The sequence below is a fragment of the Colossoma macropomum genome, unplaced genomic scaffold, assembly GCF_904425465.1.
Source record: "Colossoma macropomum unplaced genomic scaffold, Colossoma_macropomum, whole genome shotgun sequence".
Lineage (NCBI taxonomy): Eukaryota > Metazoa > Chordata > Actinopteri > Characiformes > Serrasalmidae > Colossoma > Colossoma macropomum.
Window position 1 is genome coordinate 28,284,964 of NW_023494806.1, and position 18,607 is coordinate 28,303,570.

General features: G+C 40.0%; 1 protein-coding gene across 10 annotated transcripts in view; it reads left to right on the forward strand.

Moving 5' to 3' along the window:
- Positions 1–18,607, forward strand: part of LOC118827025 (probable E3 ubiquitin-protein ligase HECTD4) — a 171,767-nt gene that overhangs the window by 15,626 nt on the left and 137,534 nt on the right. For 5 of the 10 annotated variants that reach the window (XM_036598209.1, XM_036598214.1, XM_036598211.1 and 2 more), the window contains 10 exons: positions 1,374–1,535; positions 1,692–1,805; positions 1,925–2,065; positions 5,816–6,051; positions 6,293–6,435; positions 7,641–7,711; positions 8,348–8,453; positions 8,644–8,764; positions 16,103–16,231; positions 16,796–16,920. In XM_036598209.1, the coding sequence (XP_036454102.1) occupies positions 1,374–1,535; positions 1,692–1,805; positions 1,925–2,065; positions 5,816–6,051; positions 6,293–6,435; positions 7,641–7,711; positions 8,348–8,453; positions 8,644–8,764; positions 16,103–16,231; positions 16,796–16,920 (1,348 nt within the window). The remainder of the gene's footprint in view (positions 1–1,373; positions 1,536–1,691; positions 1,806–1,924; positions 2,066–5,815; positions 6,052–6,292; positions 6,436–7,640; positions 7,712–8,347; positions 8,454–8,643; positions 8,765–16,102; positions 16,232–16,795; positions 16,921–18,607) is intronic. The other 5 variants (XM_036598210.1, XM_036598218.1, XM_036598213.1 and 2 more) reach the window with 3 other exon arrangements.

Below are 18,607 nucleotides of genomic sequence, written 5' to 3' on the forward strand. Positions count from 1 at the left end.
GGTGGCTTAATTTAGACTAAAGTATTCATTGTCTAATCCACGTTTCTGTGAGGCACAGAGCATGAAAATCATGATCAATAATAATTTCATTTACAACGACGACTTTAGATATAAGAGATCTTATGTTAAGCAGTCCTAGCTTTAGACCAAAGGTGCTGTCACTGCAAACTGGTATAATTGGTCTGATATTAATCAAGTTACTAGAGCAAACTTTTCGAGGATTTTTGATGCTTTGTTTTATTCGGGGAACAGACATAGTCTCAATTGGGTGGAACCTATGTGGCGTCTCAAGGCAGCTCGCAGACGGTCGATTTAGCCTGTTTGTCTGCTGCCTGGCCTTGGCCCTGGTTTGTCAGCGACTAACTGTCCTACACTGAAGGCTATCTGAGAGAGTACAAACTATTCTACATGAAATGAGAGCAGCACCCTCCTGCGAGAGGTGGATACCGTCCTGACTCAAAAGACCAGGCTTGCCCTTAAAAATAGACCAATTATCTACAAAACCCACATTGTTTTCTGAGCACCACTTGGACAACCAGCAGTTCACCGACCATAACCTGCTTTAGATTTTGGCGCCACGTCGAACTGGGATGGGGCCAGAGCATATTACAGCATGGGACATCATCTGAGCTAATTTACTTACTAATTAGCTTTAGCTTTAGCTTTGCGGTTACGCCACCCAGTTGCGCCACTGTGACGGCTCTGCTGCCGGAGTCGAGGGCATGCTAGCTGTCCCTGAGACACCCAAAGCCATACTAATACTCAGGTTGCTTCGTTGGCTGAATTGATTCCTTTCCAGGGGTCTCGTGAATCCGATGAGAGAAGAAGTGAATTTCAAAGGTGGTGCGAGTAATAAACAACAGCGAACTGAAAATGTAAAAAGCTACAAAAGACTAGCAAAATAGAGCCATGGACATGGACAGTGTATAATGTGTAAAAATCACCTATCCTCTTTTTCATCACTCTACTGGTCCCAAACTGCCTCTGGAAGCAATATGAACTGTGTGACGGGAGCTTCATGAAGTGGGTTTCCGTGGCCATCCAGCATGACTGTGCCCCTGTCCACAGAGCGAAGTGAAATCTCATGAAAAGCCCTCCTAGAAGAGTGGAGGCTTTTATAGCTGCAAAAAGAGGGCCAAGTCTATATTAATGCCTATGGTTTTGAATGGGATGTAAGCTCATGTTGGTGTGATGGTCAGGTGTTAACATGCTTCTGGCCATGTAGTGTATTTCTGTGCATTTGGCATAATGCATTTTTTTGTGTTAAGGCAACCCTGTTTTGGAAAAGTACTAGGATCAGTTAATTTGTCTTATACATTGTCCGGTGCTTTTGGCTGTGTGACCATGTTAACTGTTTTATTTCTTTTTCCTAGCAGTAAATGCTAGCTGTGGTCTCCCTCTGAAGACTCTGCGGAAGACGCCCATGTATGTTTGTGGGACCTACCTGGTAATGCTGGCCTCCCCTCCTGGTGTGGCTGGTAGTTCTGCCACTCGCTCACTCTTTGGTGGTTCCAGCGGCCTTTCCTCTCTTAAGAGTAAGCTAGTTGAAAGACCAAAGTATAATATAAATACAACCCATTAGATCAGTCTGGTCAATGTTGTGTGAAAAGTAAAGTATGTGGCATCATAACCCATCCAGAAGGACACACGATTTTGACATAATATTTCTTGTTATTTTCTCCTCCTCCTAGTTCTAGCTTCTAGTCTGATGTTTAATCTGACTGATGGTCAGTTCAGCGGCCGTGCAGACCTCATTGATTCTCCCGGCAGCTCTCTGGGTCGTGGGGCTCAGGTAGCAGGACTAGGTATAAAATGTTATATCTAATTGTCAAACATCTGTTTTCATATTGTGAAAAAAGAGTCATATATGACTCAAATAATTCTTACCTGTTTAATTGGCATTGTTTTCCTCATAATGTATCAGGGGCCTGCTACGATGCTCTTAATAACTTGATCTGGACATGCTCTAGCGACTATATGGATCAGTGGTCTAATCCTGGCAACCAGGCTTTTCATCATGTGTGTCAGCGGCTTGGTGTGAACCATATCATCAAAGAGCCCAAAGGTAAGAAAAAGTTTGAATGAAATGCTTTGCAGCATAGCGTTGAACTGTTTAAATGTTTAGCAGTTAAAACAATTTTATGGAACATTTTGTTCTATTACTAGGGGTTAAAGAATACAATGAAAGAATACATCATACACAGTATCATGTTGCAAAAATGTTTTACAATGATGTGCATTGTAAAGGGGGGTGATATCAACTCTTCATATATATATATATATGTGTGTGTGTGTGTGTGTGTGTGTGAGAGAGATCTTGTGGGCTTTTTTGTTTTTAATTATTTTATTGGTCATTATCTATGATTTGTTAAATTGTCCAATGCTTATCATTCCATGAAATGTGTACAAAAGTTTCCTCTAAAGTTAGTTTCCCTAAAATGGTTGAGATTAGGATCACAGTTTATACCAAATCTGCCAGTAGTATTGTTAATAATGTTGATATTTACTGTTTGTTTTTAAGCAGTGGCCAGGCAGTGCTAAACATGCTCAACGTGACCAGGCAGTGCTAAACATGCTCAACCTGTGATATTTTAATTTTTTTATGTAACAAGACTAGGTAAGTCTAGTTTTGTCAGACCTCCAAGCTGCGCACTCTACATCTTTTATTAAATAACACCAGGAGTGTAGCAGCAGTTTTAAAAGTGAGGGGGACACAATTGTCAGTGCACCCCTGAAACCCTGGTAGTGGTTCAAAAAATATTCCCAAACTACTTCTCTTACTTTGTTTCTAGGGAAAAGAAATCTTACAATTCTCATCAATTTACATCTATGTTGCTTTCCAAATCCCAAGCAAATCTGTGCTAGTAAATAGCCAATCTCACATCATTTAACATTTTATAAACTACAGCCAAGTCGAGAAAGTGACGGTAAAACACCGTGAGCTAGTCGCTGAGTGGGGGGAAAAAGGCCTTTTAAGTGACCATTTCAGCAGAGAATGTAGTATTAACAACATTTATTAAAATGTACTAATGTACTAATCTACTTCTTTTGGACAAATGTTGGTTGCCAGGCCAACTGAGGGCTAGCTACACTCCTCACACATGCTGGTTTCAACAAAGTTTGTCAGTTAATCAGTGAGTGAAAGTGCCTCTTCTAACATTTGTAAAACAGTAGAGAAAAATATGCAACAACATGTTGACCTTGGAACTGCTGCATGTCACCTTGCAAAGTCTAAATTATTCATAGTTAATAATTAATATTTCAGAGTTAAGAAGAAGGTTTGGCTGAATAGGCTGAATGCTATATTGGTTGGTTACGAGCAGTTATGGGTCTTCAGCTAGCTATACGAAAAAGCCCAGTATTCCAAGCATAGACATCATGGTAGAGGCTGCCAAAAGACGGAAAATGGTCAGACGAAGAGAAAAACATAGTGACTGAGCAAGAGACCAGACAAGAGTAAATCTCAGATTGGCTTTTACTAGTTGGCAAAAGCGAAAAGCAATAAAAACATGTAAGACAGTCTCATAGCTAATGGGAAAACAACGAAAATCCCTCAGCAGAATGAACATCCCTGCCAGTGTTATTTCTGACAGATTGCGAGGTAGGCGGTAACCTTATCCGTGTTGTCTCTGTCTCACAGAGTTTTGTAGTTTTTCTGGATGTCAAATTGTCTAATCTCAGACCTGTTTCAGGACTGCAAACAAATAAACTTATCTCATGCCAAAAAGTTTGGTCAGTCTTTGTCAGTTTCATGCCAGATAAGCCTTTAAAGTTCGCAGCCCTCTGTAATAAAATCCTGTAATATTACTCTACTTTTTAAGTCAACATGGTTCTTTTTCTTCTGATGTTGTCTTTGTAGGTGTTATGCCAAATTCCGAGTCCCCTTTATGTGCACTCACGTCACTTGAGCATGTTGACGATACAGATTACACTCTCGATTTCAGTTATTTACACATAGAAACAACTGAAATCACAAGTGTAATCTATAGCGTCCGAATGCCTGCATGGACAGGCGAGCAAAAAATACCATTTCTCGCATAATGCTTTAACAGATCATTTTTCTGAGAAGTATTCTGGTTGCAATTTAAGTGTGATATTTTCTATAAATAAAGCTCCGGGCTTTTTTTTCCCATGAAAACTAGCACATTAATTTTTGCAGACTTGAGAGTTGCTAAATGTATTGTGCCAGTTCACAAGCTCTGCGTTATTAGATTACATTTCCCAACTTAATTTCTCCACTTAAAACAAAAATGCTTTTCGAAGAGAATTATTGAATAGTGTTATATAGTATATAATTTAAAATTGCAGTCTTTCAAATTGATTTAGTTTAACAGTTGAGGAATTGCAACGAATACCAGAACAGTGATTTCAGTATTTGTTCACTGGCACTTACTCAGGTTCTTGAGCACATCCCTACTTACCCCTTCCTTATGCAAGTGGATTATCCTGTATCTAGTCTCCTCAGAAATATATCCTTTAGCCATGTTAGATTCACATGAGAAGGAAATTAACAAGACAGCTAAGCGGTGTTTGGATAATTGCTTGTGTGAATGTCAGTGAACTTTTGAAGGGAAACGTGATATCAGTGAGCACCTTTGGGAACACATTTGTTTGGGGAAAACACAACTGGAACTGAAGTACCAGAACTGCTGTTTTTAAGATTGGAAGAACAGAAGAATTAAGGTGCCAATAGGGTGTACAAAAATAAAGAGTGAACAAATTACATACTGGTAGAATTAAAATCATGCTTAGTGTTGGAGGCTTTTGTGTAATTTTCTGTAAAATATGTTTGCTGTTTTTTTCTGACACCCTAATATATATATATATATAACTTGTACTTAGTGGTTGTTTTGACCAGAAAACAAAATGAAAGAGTAGTGTCTAACCTTTACACAGTTGTGTACCTTTGTAAGTAGGTGTTCACAAAATAAATGTTGTTTTCATGATTTTTGTGTAACTGTTGATCACTGTTTACAATATTAATTTTGTAATCAAATGATCGTTAATGTGTGAATGTGCTTTAGGTGCACATAATATAAGAGTGATTAACATTGAAGCCTGCACTCTCTAAGTAGTCTTTGTTTATTCACCGCTACAGTCGTGCCAGTTTCTTTTACTGCCCCAGTGGCTTTTTCTGTGTTAAGTAAGCATCAACCTTACTTGTTTAATACTGGCTGTAGCATACACATGAGCTCAATTCTTCAGTAAACACTTCAGGTCAAATCCTTTCTTAAATTACTGGATTAGCCTGCTAGCAGTCTGTTGAACTCATTGTTGAAACTGTATTCTTATGTATAGTATGCCTACCATGGTTTTGGGCATTCTACTTCGTGTACACATTTGTGCAAACATGTAAACATGAGTGCAAACATGTGAAATTCTGCGTTTTTTTGCCTCCAAGCAAGGTGGAGTGTAAATGTTATGCTGTATTCGAGTGTTGTTGGAAACTGGGAAACAAGTTTGCCTCTTGTAAACTGTGTTTGAACAGCTAACAAAGTCAGGATTCTAGGCGGGGGGGGTGTAGTGCAGTTGATGTTACAAAACTGTTCTTCTGCGAGTTGTGTACAAGTACATGTTTCTACTAGAAAGGTCTCCAAGTACCCAAATTTTGATTGTGCTGCTTTAATAAAAGATTTCTATTTTCAAATTGTTACCATTGATTTTTAGAGCCATTAGCATGTTTGGTCAAACACATTTGGCTTACGTTCACTGTCTTATGCTGCCTAGGAGAGGTTAGTTTCTCTTTTGAGCCTAGGCTTTTACTCACTTGTGAAGTTTAATCCAAAATGTTTTAAAATTACTCTCCTGCCCACAGAAGAGATGATGGAGACAAGTGAGGTGATTAGCCAGCTGCTACACCACGTTGGTGCCATGTGTATCCACCAGCTGAACCTGCTGGCTGCTAGCAGCAGCAGCCTGCCTCTGGGCTCCTTCCTGGGCAAGCAACAGCTGATGGAGGCCCACCACTTCAGCTCTATCTGTGACATAATGGAGAAAGCTATGGCAAATTCTGACACTTGCATCATCCGCTGCATCCTCGTGGTCTTCCAGGTACTGTTTAATTAGACACAAAAACCCTTTCTGTTAAAGGATCATAACATTGTGACTTCAGGGCCAAACCAGGTGATTTCCAGCATTTTTCCAGCTGCATTCAATAGCGAGTTTTTTAGCTGTTCAAATGCAAATGATTTTAGAAACATTTACTTAGAATGATATGTCTTGCTGGTGGTCTTACAACAGGCTGCATAATGTACCCTGACGTTTCTGAGTCATTCCTTTGGTGTTTTCTCAGGTGGTATTTCGGTTCTTCAACCCCCAGTCGGAGCAGAATCAAGAGAGTGTGAGACGATCTGGATTGCTGTTGTGGCAACTGCTTATGGCTCCTGTTGATCAGATAGGGGCAGAAATCCAAAGAGAAGTCTGTCTGGCAGTCAGGTCAGGCTTGCATACTTGCTGCACCCCAGTACGAGCAAGCAATTCAGAAACACAAATGAGTAACATTAGTTGATGAATTGATTGTAACAGAACAGATGAGAATACATGGGATCTTATTATAGGAAACAGACTGGGCAAGTTTTTGATTTGGTAGTATGTTTTTTCCTTTTAATAGGTGAATTATGATTGGTTGGGACCATTTAGGATGTGTCACTAAGGATATCAGTTTTATTAAGCCTGAACCACTTCTGATCTTTTATAAAGGCAGTTTTACCTTACTGTGTCCTACTTACACAACTGTTATAAACTGTATAAATGATATTAATCCACAACTTGTGACAGTGAGGCACATTTTCAGAAGTTAGTAAGCAGTCTAAATATCTACAGCAAGCAACAAAGCAACAAAATAGCAAATGAATTGCTATGTCTTTGAAAGAATTTTTGTTTACAGTGCAAAAACTAACCATGTCCTTTACATTGAATCTTATTATGTTTGTGCATTCCTTACATCTCAACCTATCATGTTTGTTCTTGATGCATGTGGATACACTCAAATTCTTGTTTATACAGAAATGTCCACATTTCTATGCTTTCTGGACATAAATATAACATGCAAATGTAGTTTTGATAAATAAATACGGTCTTTATTTTACTGCAGCACTTTAAAATAACAGATAGCCAAAATTTAAATTTAAGTATTAATTTAATATTTCATAATATTTTATTATGCCAGTTTATGTCAGAGTATGTCACACTAAAAACAGGGAAAAATACAATGGGGATGGAAAAATAATCACCAGCAACATCATGTTTACCTCCATCTCCCACCACTCCCATCTTTCGTTGAGCGAAAAGGCCAAGTTAGATCAGAGACCCCATCTTTTACACTGTAAGAATATATAAATATATAATTCTTGGTATAGAAGGATAATGCATTGTGATTTATGCTTTATCTTGATCTTAAGAAACAGTGGTTGTCACAGCTTGTTATTTTGAATACATTATACTTTGTTCTGTTGGGTACTAGTTCAGCAGTACTCAGCGAAAGGTGCGCGTATTAGTAAAGAAAAAGTATTAGTTAGGCATCAGTGAGTGTGTAGTAAAGGTGGAAATGATTTCTTAATGATTTTTCATCATGATTGGGTTGTTTGGAATATGGATTCAAAACAAACTGGTATACCTCTTTTCTTTCTACTGATTTTCAGCTCTGGATTGAATGTCTTGTATCAGGGCGAGTCAGAGCTGAACAACTTGTTAAAACTAATTCTGACTGAAGGTAAGATTCACAGATTTTTAGAACTTGATGCACAAAATCCACGAATTCCTATCCAGCTGGTAGCATGTGACTATTTTACATTTGACTGTCAATAATGATTGACATCTCTCAACCAATCATGTGTCTCTAGGTTCTACTTCCTTTGTTAAGCAAACAAAAAACTCAGACAGAGGCTGTCCATGGAACAGACCTGGAGTGAGAGTGATAGTGGCAGTAAATGAGTCAGAATTATTAGGCTAAGAGATGTGAAAATGTGTTCCTGAGGAGCATTTCATTCGAACACACACTATCGTGATCATCTGGACGGTGGAACTGTTTTTTATTTCAAACAAAGATGAAATAGTTTTGTGCTCAACTAGATGGAAGACCACTCACTCCCAATGTAAAAACTATTGACAAGCTTACTTAGATCATGTCTACCGATAAGTAATATTACAGAACAATATTAACATTAGTTAGCGAACTAAGCTTTTTCTTAGCGTTTAGCCTGATAAAGTGATTATGTTACAAACAGTAATTTGGCTGTGGAGCATAAAAATAGTGAAACAGTAAGGATTTCTGCAGGGATTTTTATCCCTGTAATTGTTCCCTCTTTAACAGTTTGTGAATTAGTGCTTTTTATTTTATAACCACCAGGTGAGAGAAATAGTGGCTTGTCTCAGTTACGTGACATTATCCTTAACAATCTTGCTGACCAGTTACAGAAGAACCGTTTTGGAAGTGAGGATGATGACCATTACAGGTAAGAGCTGCAAGTTTTCTCCTTTATATATTTCTTTTATAGCCTAAATAAATATTTGTTATGTTTGTGATGTTAGCCCCAAGTGAAAGTAACTTTTTTACCTGCACTGTCAGGATGGGGCTGTCACTTACTGTGATTTTTTTATTTGTTTTTTTTTTTTTTGCCCCTCCACTGTGTTTGCTTCCTGCAGGCTAAGTGATGAACTGTTGCACTGCATCCTGAAAACGGTAGTACGCGAATCGTGCCTCCTCATCACTAAATGCCAAACAGCTGCCAAGGAAGATTTCCAGAAGCTTCTCTCTACTGTACCTGTACGTCACAGTCTAAACAGCTCAAACTTCACGATCACAGTCCTAGTAGTTTTGTTAAAAACATATTCATGCATTTTAAGGTATTTTATCCTGTTATTGTCATAAACTTTGTCATCAAATTTCCATACAGTTGTAATCTACCTAAGCCTACAAAATTTGAGAATTTTTTTAGCATGGTTTTTGATTTGCTGTTGAAGGGTAATATAACTGGGGAATATCTCATTTTGTTCTTAGAAAATAATGCACCCTGTTTTTAATTTGAGAAAAGAGACAACAGAGCAAGTAAAGCCTTCCCCGTCAATGCTAACCACTTGACATTATTACACTGTGATCAGCTAGTTGTTTTGAACTGTGTGAAAAAAGCTGAAAAACGGAGTTTGTAAGTTATTAGCTACAAGAGTACAGGTATCTAAAAGCAGATTAATAATTGAAAAAAAGACTGTATGAGGAACATTACACTCAAAGCACAGATATCCATGTATTCGTTAAACTTGTCATGAGTTCCAACCAGTCACATGACATGTCTCGCTAGGTCTAAACACAACAACCAGAACGCAACCAGAGCATCGTGTGCCACCCATACACTAGAAGACTTTGAAAAGTCTGACACCCTCTCACATTTAAAGACAATATCAGAGAGGTTTTAGTAACAGACTATGATTTTGCAAAGACTAGGGATCTTACAGGGTTACTATTTGCAAGACTTTTTGCTAGACTTTTGCCAGCCTTACACCAAACGAATTTTCAAGCGATTTCACTGTCGCAGACAAATTTCCAATGTCTTTTTCTTGTCTTGACACTGCGACAAAATCAACCGTGTTAAATATTATTGTAAGTTTTATGTGTTGGCTCAAGACAATAGTGATGTGCCAGGGGTGCAAGTGCGAGTGAGCGAGCGAGCGCGCACATGCATGCGGCGAGAGAGAGAGAGAGAGAGAGAATGAATTCATGTGTGAGTGCATGAAATCTCCACAAAAGCGAATCTACTCCACTTTAAAACGATAATCATGTTAACTTAATACAACCAGTTTACATTTTTAATATTTCACGTTCACTAAGCCTGTAACAGTGATGTAAGGAAATGTGCAGAGGACTTTAAGAATGGCTTTATTGAAGAAGCATCTCCGTTTTTTGTTTTTTTTTTTTTCAATTTTTCTTTTCTTTCTGTTACAGTCGTTTCTTATTTTGTTTGTTAGTTTTTCATGGTTTAGTTCATAACACCCAGTCAACAATACTGAATCGCTGCATATTTTGTTAATGTGTAAATATTTGTTAAATATGAAAGTAACTGCGTATTTTAAAGGTACATTAAAAAATCCTGCGTGAACTGGGCTGAGCATTCCCAGCCAAAGTATCTTCCCAATTGCAGCACTGTAGTGTGGAGAAGGAAAAGGCTTCTCTGCTTGTAAATTTCCACCAGGTGCAAATGGAATGCAAGTTACTTTTTTCATTTAACGTTAAGATTAACATAACAAAACATAGCAAAAAAGGAAAAAGATTTAATACTTCTTCAGTAATGCCATTCATGTTTCTTTACATCACTGTTACACACTCAGTGAATATTAACAGTCAGTTTCCATTTTTAAATGAATGATTATTGTTTTAAAGTGGAGCAGATTAGCCTTTTTACAGAGCTTTCAGTCACTCACACATGCATCCTTTTTGCTCGCTCGCTCGCTCGCTCTCTCTCTCTCTCTCTCTCTCTCGCTCTCGCTCTCTCTCTCTCTCTCTCTCTGTCAAGCACATAACCATGCAGTCTTTATCGACAGACAATGGGTTGTACTTAAGAGCTCAGGTTTTTTTTATTTTTTTTATTTTTCTTAATAAAATATTTTTTCTCATCAGTCCAAAGCTGCAAAATGTTAACTCATTGGCCTCTTTTCAACTGCTGGGCGAATGGTTCTGAGCACGTTCCAGTGGCTTTTCCACATAGACACGGTTCGACACAGAACGTTTAAAAATCCAGGCTCAGCGCATTTTCTTTGGCACGGTTAGCTAACCATACTCAGGGCCACTGAACCTTTTGGTGCAATGACGTAACGACATAGCTATTCACTGATTGATTTTACGTTTATGTCAGTACCTTGCCACTGCATCCTGCTACGTTATGTCAAACTCGAAAAACAATCAAGTAATTAAGTTCACTCGCAGGGATGCCAAATAAATGAAAATTGTGCATGATTTTACATCCACCACGTCAAATAAATGTCAAAGCGTCAGTCTAACGTCAATTTCTACTTGTTGAATGGCGTTGATAACCAGGAGAAAGTAGCATGCTGCCTGCTCTGCTCATAACAGAACAGAATCTGAGGAAGCGGGTGGTTGGTGTTGGAGGGAAGGAAAGCTGAAATGAAATGTGTTTTGTGTTTAGAGCTGTAGCATCCTAGCTAAGCAAATGCTAGCAGGCTCCTCTCTCCTAGCTAACTTAGCTAAGGTAAAAAGATCCAAATGGCCCAGTACAGTTAGTTTCAATTAATTTCAGTAGTTAGTTTCAGCGAGATTTCAGCGAGAGCAAAGTCGACTGATTGGTGTTGGAGTGACAGAAAGCTGAAATCAGACCTCCTCAGTAGTGTTACATGAGCGTGCGGTGCCTCCCTCTACAGTAATGTTACACACTAAGTTCCAGCTAACCGGTGCTTAAAAACACCTGTTTAGAGAATAAAGACTCATATTTGAGCACAAATACAAATGACTGGTGTTGAAGTTACAGATATATAACAAATATACTTATGTGGAGCTTTGTACTGTACCCTGCTGGCCGACCTTAATGCATAATCTATGTGCTTTTTAATACAGCAAAGAAAAAGCATGATTGTATTCTCTGGACCTCCATGCTTTCTTTTTCTGTGTGTTCAACGTATCTATGAAGAAGCACCTGAATGAAGTGAAATAGTACTTACTAGTTAACAATCTGGTATATACGATCATATATGATGTCATGAAAACAGCACAGTTACATCTATCCACATACTCAGCTTACACCAATTCAGCACCGCTCAATTGAAGTGTTTTTGACCCTAGATTGCTTTTTATAAACCAGACAGTCAATCAAAATGGACCTCATTTACATTATTAATTCTCAATAATAGAGTTATCATATTCTTATAAAGTTGATTTTGTATTCATGTTTTTCAGTAGAATTCAAACAGTGTGTAAAAGGAGTAATACTTTTAAATTGTGATTTATCATCAATTATCGTTGGGGTCCAAGACAAACAGCTATTATATTGTTAACTTATGCTAAATTGTGGCGATAGGTAAAAGTGAGTATGTTTCAGTAGCTTTTGAATGGTTGACCGTATTGCACCAGATACATGCATGCCATGTGAGTTACATTTGCTTGAGTACCAACTGTTTTCGAGCATTCTGATCAAACTTTAGACAAGCTATTTTAATCATTTCACAAAAACCTATCACCACAATTTTGCAGATGTTAGACTTTCCAATATAAGAAGTACAGTATGTTGTGTAGACGGCACTTGATTAAATACAACTTATATAAACATGTATCTAGCTGTGTGAAGTTTAGTTCATGTCTTTACTGATGTGTGCTCCATGCTGTTTACCTGGCCTCTTCAACTGCCATGGTTGCTAGCCTGTGCATGCATGGCAGGCTCCTCTGTGGGGAAGAGCTTTGGAGGCAGGGCAGGAATGCAAAGGAGAGGGAGGGCGAAGGATCTGGTTCAAAATTTCAAGTCCACTCTCTCCTTAATTCTACCTACAGCAGCCTTAAAGACCTAATGCAACTCATCGGACCCCGCCAGTGGCCACATGCGGCTCTCTACTGTAAATTACTTTGTACACAGCACCTTAGCTCTCGCTGTGGTCATGGCATCCAGTAGAAATCATGTTCTGCCTTTTAAAAGTCAAATATTTCTGACATAAATGTAGTTGTGTCTGCTCGTCTTGAATGTCAACATCAATTATTTGCAAGGATTAACCGTTTTGCACACACCATTCAATAAGAGAGTATGCAGAAACCAACTTTACCATAGTGCATCACTGGACTTTTCTGCTGAGAAACCTACACATTTAAGCTATCTGCTGCATTATGGTATCTTTTCACGATTTTGACAGGGTTCGTTCTTTGTTTTCATACAATGTGAGACAATAAAGAGGTTGCTGTTTTGTGTTTTTTCAGGCGCTGTGTTTAAAAGTGAATCAAATGAGAGGCAGTTGGGTTTAAACCAACTACAGAAAGATGCCAGATTTTATTTTGATTATAAAATTGACCTTATTGATGCCATGGATCCATACAAACTCTAAAACAAAGAGTGGTATAATGATCTGTATATGCTAACTATGGCTCCTCTTTCATTCACAGACCTTTCCTACCTGTGCTGTGGCTTAAGTAGTTGTTCTGTTGTTCTTTTCAGAGTTTTCAAGTCACTCAAACCCCATGTACAGTTTATACAACTCAGTTGCTGCAGTATTTAACTTTGTCACTGGCATATCTAACCAGACTGGCGTAAATTTCACTCCTGTGCTACCCCAGGTACAGGACGGGTGCTCGAGGCAGGATAGATGGTTGCAGGAGCCATTTTAACTTTTTACAGACGAAACCTAAATGGGTCACCTCTTCGTGGCTCCTAGACTTTTCAGTCCTTTTCTCACATGCAAGCTCCCCAGCTTGCCAGTCCTCTTCTCATGCTGCTGCTGTTGTTGCTTGTCCCTCTGCTCTTTTTGAAGGAGCTCACGCTGCTGATGCCACATCAGCATTAGCTGGCTCTCATAAAGGGCAGCATAAGCTCCTGAGCCAAGAAGGAAAGCAAGCTTGTTGCTCTGCCTCCCTGTCACCACCCCTGCTCCATGGCTCAGCTGCAAGGATTGAACATGAGGCATAGTAATGTGGCCTTGCATCAAGACCAAAGTCGGTGCCCTGGAGAAGGGCACCTTCCCATGGTCATCGCGGGTTTTCATCTGCGCTCAGAGTTCGGGCCCCGCCTTCCTGCCGGCTCTTGTGTCTGTCACTGGGGCCTGGGGGATGGGCGCATAGCGCAGTCGCCTTTTAGTAAACAATACTTAGTTAGCAAATTAATGATAATATTACTGTACTGTATCATATTAAACCTCACAAAAACCAGATTAGATCATGTGTGGCCTAAGTTTACACGGAAAGATCAGTCAACCTATAGTCCTTAAGAGAAAGAGATGTTGTTCGTTGTTGTTGTTTGCAAAATCAAAGAAATTCTGGTTATCATTTTATGTAACGTTAAATGTCTCATTAAATGTCTTGGAAACATTCTGGGAGGATGTGCAGTTTGAAGATGTCACTGTAGCTGAGTGAAGCTGGAAGTATAGCAAAGACAGGAATCTTCCAGCTTAAACCTAACAAGGATGCGCAGTGCTTCAGAATGCAGCTTCATAGTAACTCCCTGAAAAAGCCTAGCTGTTGTTGTTGAAATCTGTGCCCATAAAATCCAATCAGATGACAGACTGCCAATTGTGCAACAATGGTTTACACTTTGAATTTCCTTTATAACTGGATATATTCTGCCCTTACTAGTGCAGAGGCCTCGCTGCAGAGCAGGGGTCGGGCCCCAGGCGGTGGAGCTCAGGACTCGCTTTCCACTTTCGTGCCTCTCGTGGCTGTCATCGTTGTCGTTGTCCTCTCTCTCGTGGCCGACGTCCTCCTCCCACCGTCACTTGCGTCCCTCAGCGGTGGTCGGGAGTAGTGTACAGTTTCCCACTCACTCGCAGCCCTTTCCCCGCCGTGCTCGTCGGTGTTCGGGCCCCGCCTTTCTCTTGGGCTCTCGTGGTCGTCATCAGGGCCCGGGGAACGGCCGCATGCCTCATACCCCCAGCACCCAACTCAGGCCAGGAACCTTGGCAACATGTTCACAAGGAGAGGGGGGGGTGGAAGTGATATCTGAACCCTCTCGGAGCAGGGATGGGAGGGGAATGGAGGCGCTTTCGGAGCCGAGATGGAAGGGGAAACAAGGCGAGCTCCAAGCGCTCTTGGAGCAGGGATGGGAGACTTGAAAGGGGGTTAAGAGGGGGGCTCCTGCACCCACGTACGAGGGATGCCGCTCCGCCAGCAGGCTCCTGATCATCTTGACAGGTCTACACCTGCTGCTTCCAGTGCTGTTCAGCATCCTGGAGGACAGCCTGCAGCTCCCTCCAGCCGGCCAGGTGCAGGTGGACCAGGGTCTTGACGGCCTCCTCTTCTGCCACGGAGACTTCCTCAGTGTGTTGCCGTCCTCCTCCCGGGTTTCAGCACCAATGTAGCATGTCATGCGCAACCCTGGGCTCAAGGAGGGCACTGGAGGCAGGATTCAGGGTCGCAGCAGCCATTAACTTTAATTTCACGTTCAACTACAAACACAACAAGTAAATCCAACTAGACTTTTCAGTCCTTCCCTTTACTCGAGCTTTTCAGCTCTTCACTGTCTCGTCCATCACTCTCTGTCTCTGTTCTCTCTCCACTCTTTTTAAAAGGCGCTCACGCAGTCGGCCAGATCAGTATCAGCTGGTTCTCATTAAAAGCAGCGTGAGCACCTGAGCGGAGAGGGAATGAAAGCTTGTTGCTCCGCCTCCCCGTCACCACCCCGGCTCCACAGCTTGTCCGCCCGGATCAAACGTGAGGCAAGTTAAAGTGGTCTCACTGCAGGACCAGAGGTGGCACCCAGGAGGCAGGGCTCGGGACTCGTGCGCCGTCTTCCCCTCACTTACAGTGTTCCTCTCCCCACTGTCCTCGCCAGGCTTCGTCTGCGCTTGGAGCTCATGCTCTGTCTTCCTGCCAGCTCTTGTGGCCGCCATCGGGGCCCGGGGGACGGGTGCACGTCTCCACATGGAGGCTATAATTTCTGTAGGCTATAAAGTTTCTAAAAGTTAGACTATAGCATTCAGTTTTCTATTGACAGGTTGATTACAAACATTGGTAAAAAAGCATTTAAGCATCCCAACAATAACAATTATTTGTATTTTGTTCATTTACTAATTTGTCTTCTTACGATTTAGTATGTTGTTATGTGTATGTTTATGTATGTATGTATGTATGTGTGTGTGTGTGTGTGTGTGTATATATATATATATATATATATATATATATATATATAATGTTACGTTATATCATATTATACTTGCTGAATGTTCTGTCCATAAGAGTGCAGGAATAACGAGAATAGGCTGAAATTGTCATTTTTAAAGTTTTCACTCGTCTAAGAAAACATTAGTTGCTGCTTTGTAAAATAATTTAGAACTGTTTGTTCATGGAAAGGTAAAAATAACAATGTCCATGATCCACTTGTCCAACACAACCTTTCACTTATCGTGAACATTCAGATAAGAATTAATGTCAAGCTCCGGGTTTAAAAACAAAACTTTTATTTTACCTCAGGTTGCCTCACCAAGTTTGCGATACCTCATGGCTGTGCAGAACCATTTGCTCAGTAACACTGTTCTGATCCGCCCTGATGACAGTGACGACAGCGACAGCTCCCTTCAAGGGGAAACAATGAAGGTACAGGTAAACATCCCCTTTATATACCCCTAACTGTCTGTTTGTGTCTGTGTAAAATTGCAACATATAGAGCAAAAAATTAACTCGATCTCTGTTACAAACTTCAGAAGTCTGTAGTTGAGCTTGAGCTGCTCATAAGATATTAGTGACACTACAGCAGCATTACCTTTGTGCTAACATAATAAATCCCTAAGTAGTTCTGCAAAGAGGAGTGGGCACATTCTGCAAAATGTGGGCACAAATTCCACATGAAACGCTTATATCAAATTATAGGAAATGTTGGTCGCAGTTATTGCTGCTAAAGGTCATGAAACAAGTTATTCATTTTAAGGGGCAGTTACTTTTTCACGTGGGTGATCTGTATAAAGATGTCTTTGCTGCTTAAATAAATGAAATAATTTTAAATATATGATTTGTGTTTGATATGGTTCTCTTCTAACATGACATTTTGTGCATCTAAAAGCATTAATTGTGATACAAAATCAGAAAGGGGAAAATTACTTTTATACTGAGTATTGGCTCAAGGTTGAGTTCTCAATAGAAGTGTTTGTGTCCATGTGTTTTTCTAAGGAACTACAGACGAGCATTCTGTCACTGGCCACTAAAGTGTTGGTGGGCTGTGATGAAGTGCTTGAGACTCTTCAGCAAGTCACCACTGCTCTTATCAGGAGTGACATTAGCGATCGTGAAAGCAGGTGAGCCTGAAAATTTTACTTCGTGTTTTTGACTGCATGAGAACATCAGGCTGTACTACCCCTGCATTATTGATAAAATGATGGAACAGTACAACTGGCACCTAATTAAAAGTGAGCCAAATAAAATACATAAAAAATAAAATTGGATCTGACCAAAATTCATCAAGCATTAAGTATGTGTTAGACAGCTAGACAGTACGTTCTCATTTATTCTTGGAAATAAGTGCACCTGAGAGCCTTCTAGCTAGCAATCTGGATAAGTAGGAAACCTATTTAGACTGCATTAAGACCCACATTACTGCCTCAAGTTAGAGCTTTGATATGGATAGTTAGGAATGGAGTCTTGACAGTCTGATTATTGCTGAGATATCACCATGGCCAAGATCCACCTGCTTTGACAGGAAAGGACCATTTGACGGATGTGAAATGAAGCTGCCTTTGTGTGATATGCCAGCAGATTTCGTGTTTTCTAGATGTCTTGCTTTTGCATGCTGCTGGTGGCTTGCTAGGGTTTAACTTGATACACAAAATTTAGTTTCTTGTCAAACCGATAAAGTCAATGTATGGAAGCATGTGGTTTCAAAAAATCTATTGGTTTTTTTAAAAAAAAAGTGAATAGTAGTTGGATCTTCTAGGACACTGAGCCACAACATGGATGGGTAGAAATTCACACAGATACGTTTCAGTGACCACAGAATGACAGCTTTTGGCATGGACAACCCTGTCCCTTGACTTTAACCCCATTAAAAGTTTTGATGTGAGTTGAAGAGGCTAGTGTATATATATAGAGGCTAGTCCACAAGGATGGATGGATGGTTGGATGGATGGTTGGATGGATGGATGGATGGATGAATGGATGGGTGGATTCACATTTTTTTTCCTCGGATTTTCAGTGTGAGATTCAGCCAAAAAGACATTTTTATACCAACTTTTTTCATCTGTCTTTGAAGCATGCAATTTAATTTTTTTTATTGAAGACATTTTTTTTAGCTACAAACTGCTTGAAAGAATAGAAGTGTTACGGGACGGCGGGGAGGCGGACCCAAGTGCAGAAATGGAAACAGAAAAAAAAATGGAAAAAATGAGTTGTTTGTGATGCTGGGTTGTGAATCCGAAACATGCACATGAGGTGACCCAAAGCCAGGTTCGAACCGGCGATGTATTGATCGGCGCTTTGTGGCGTTGCCACTGCACCACTGAGAAGCACAGGTAACTACTGGCAATAACACCTCAAGGAAGGGGGAAAAGAAAAGGTGGGAAAATGACGAACGGCAAACAAAAGAGACGCTGAGAGCACCGTGCTCAAACAAAGGCTGAACTAGAGAGGCGAGAGGACAGATAATAGGAAAAACAAAAAAACACTTCCACTCCAAAAACGATGGGAAGGCAGACCTCTTCTTTTCCTTTTTTTTTTATTTATTTATTATTTATTTATTTTATTTTTTTTGGCTTTAAGCCGCTTTGGGACAGTTTCTTTTCTCAGCCCTCTTTTCTTTTCTTTTTTAGTTTTGGGGCAATTTCTCTTCTCAGCCCTCTTTTCTTTTTCCTTTTTAGTTTTGGGGCAGTTTCTTCTCTCAGCCCTCTTTTCTTTTTCTTTTTTAGTTTTGGGGCAGTTTCTTCTCTCAGCCCTCTTTTCTTTTTCTTTTTTAGTTTTGGGGCAGTTTTTTTTCTTTTCTTTTCTTTTCTT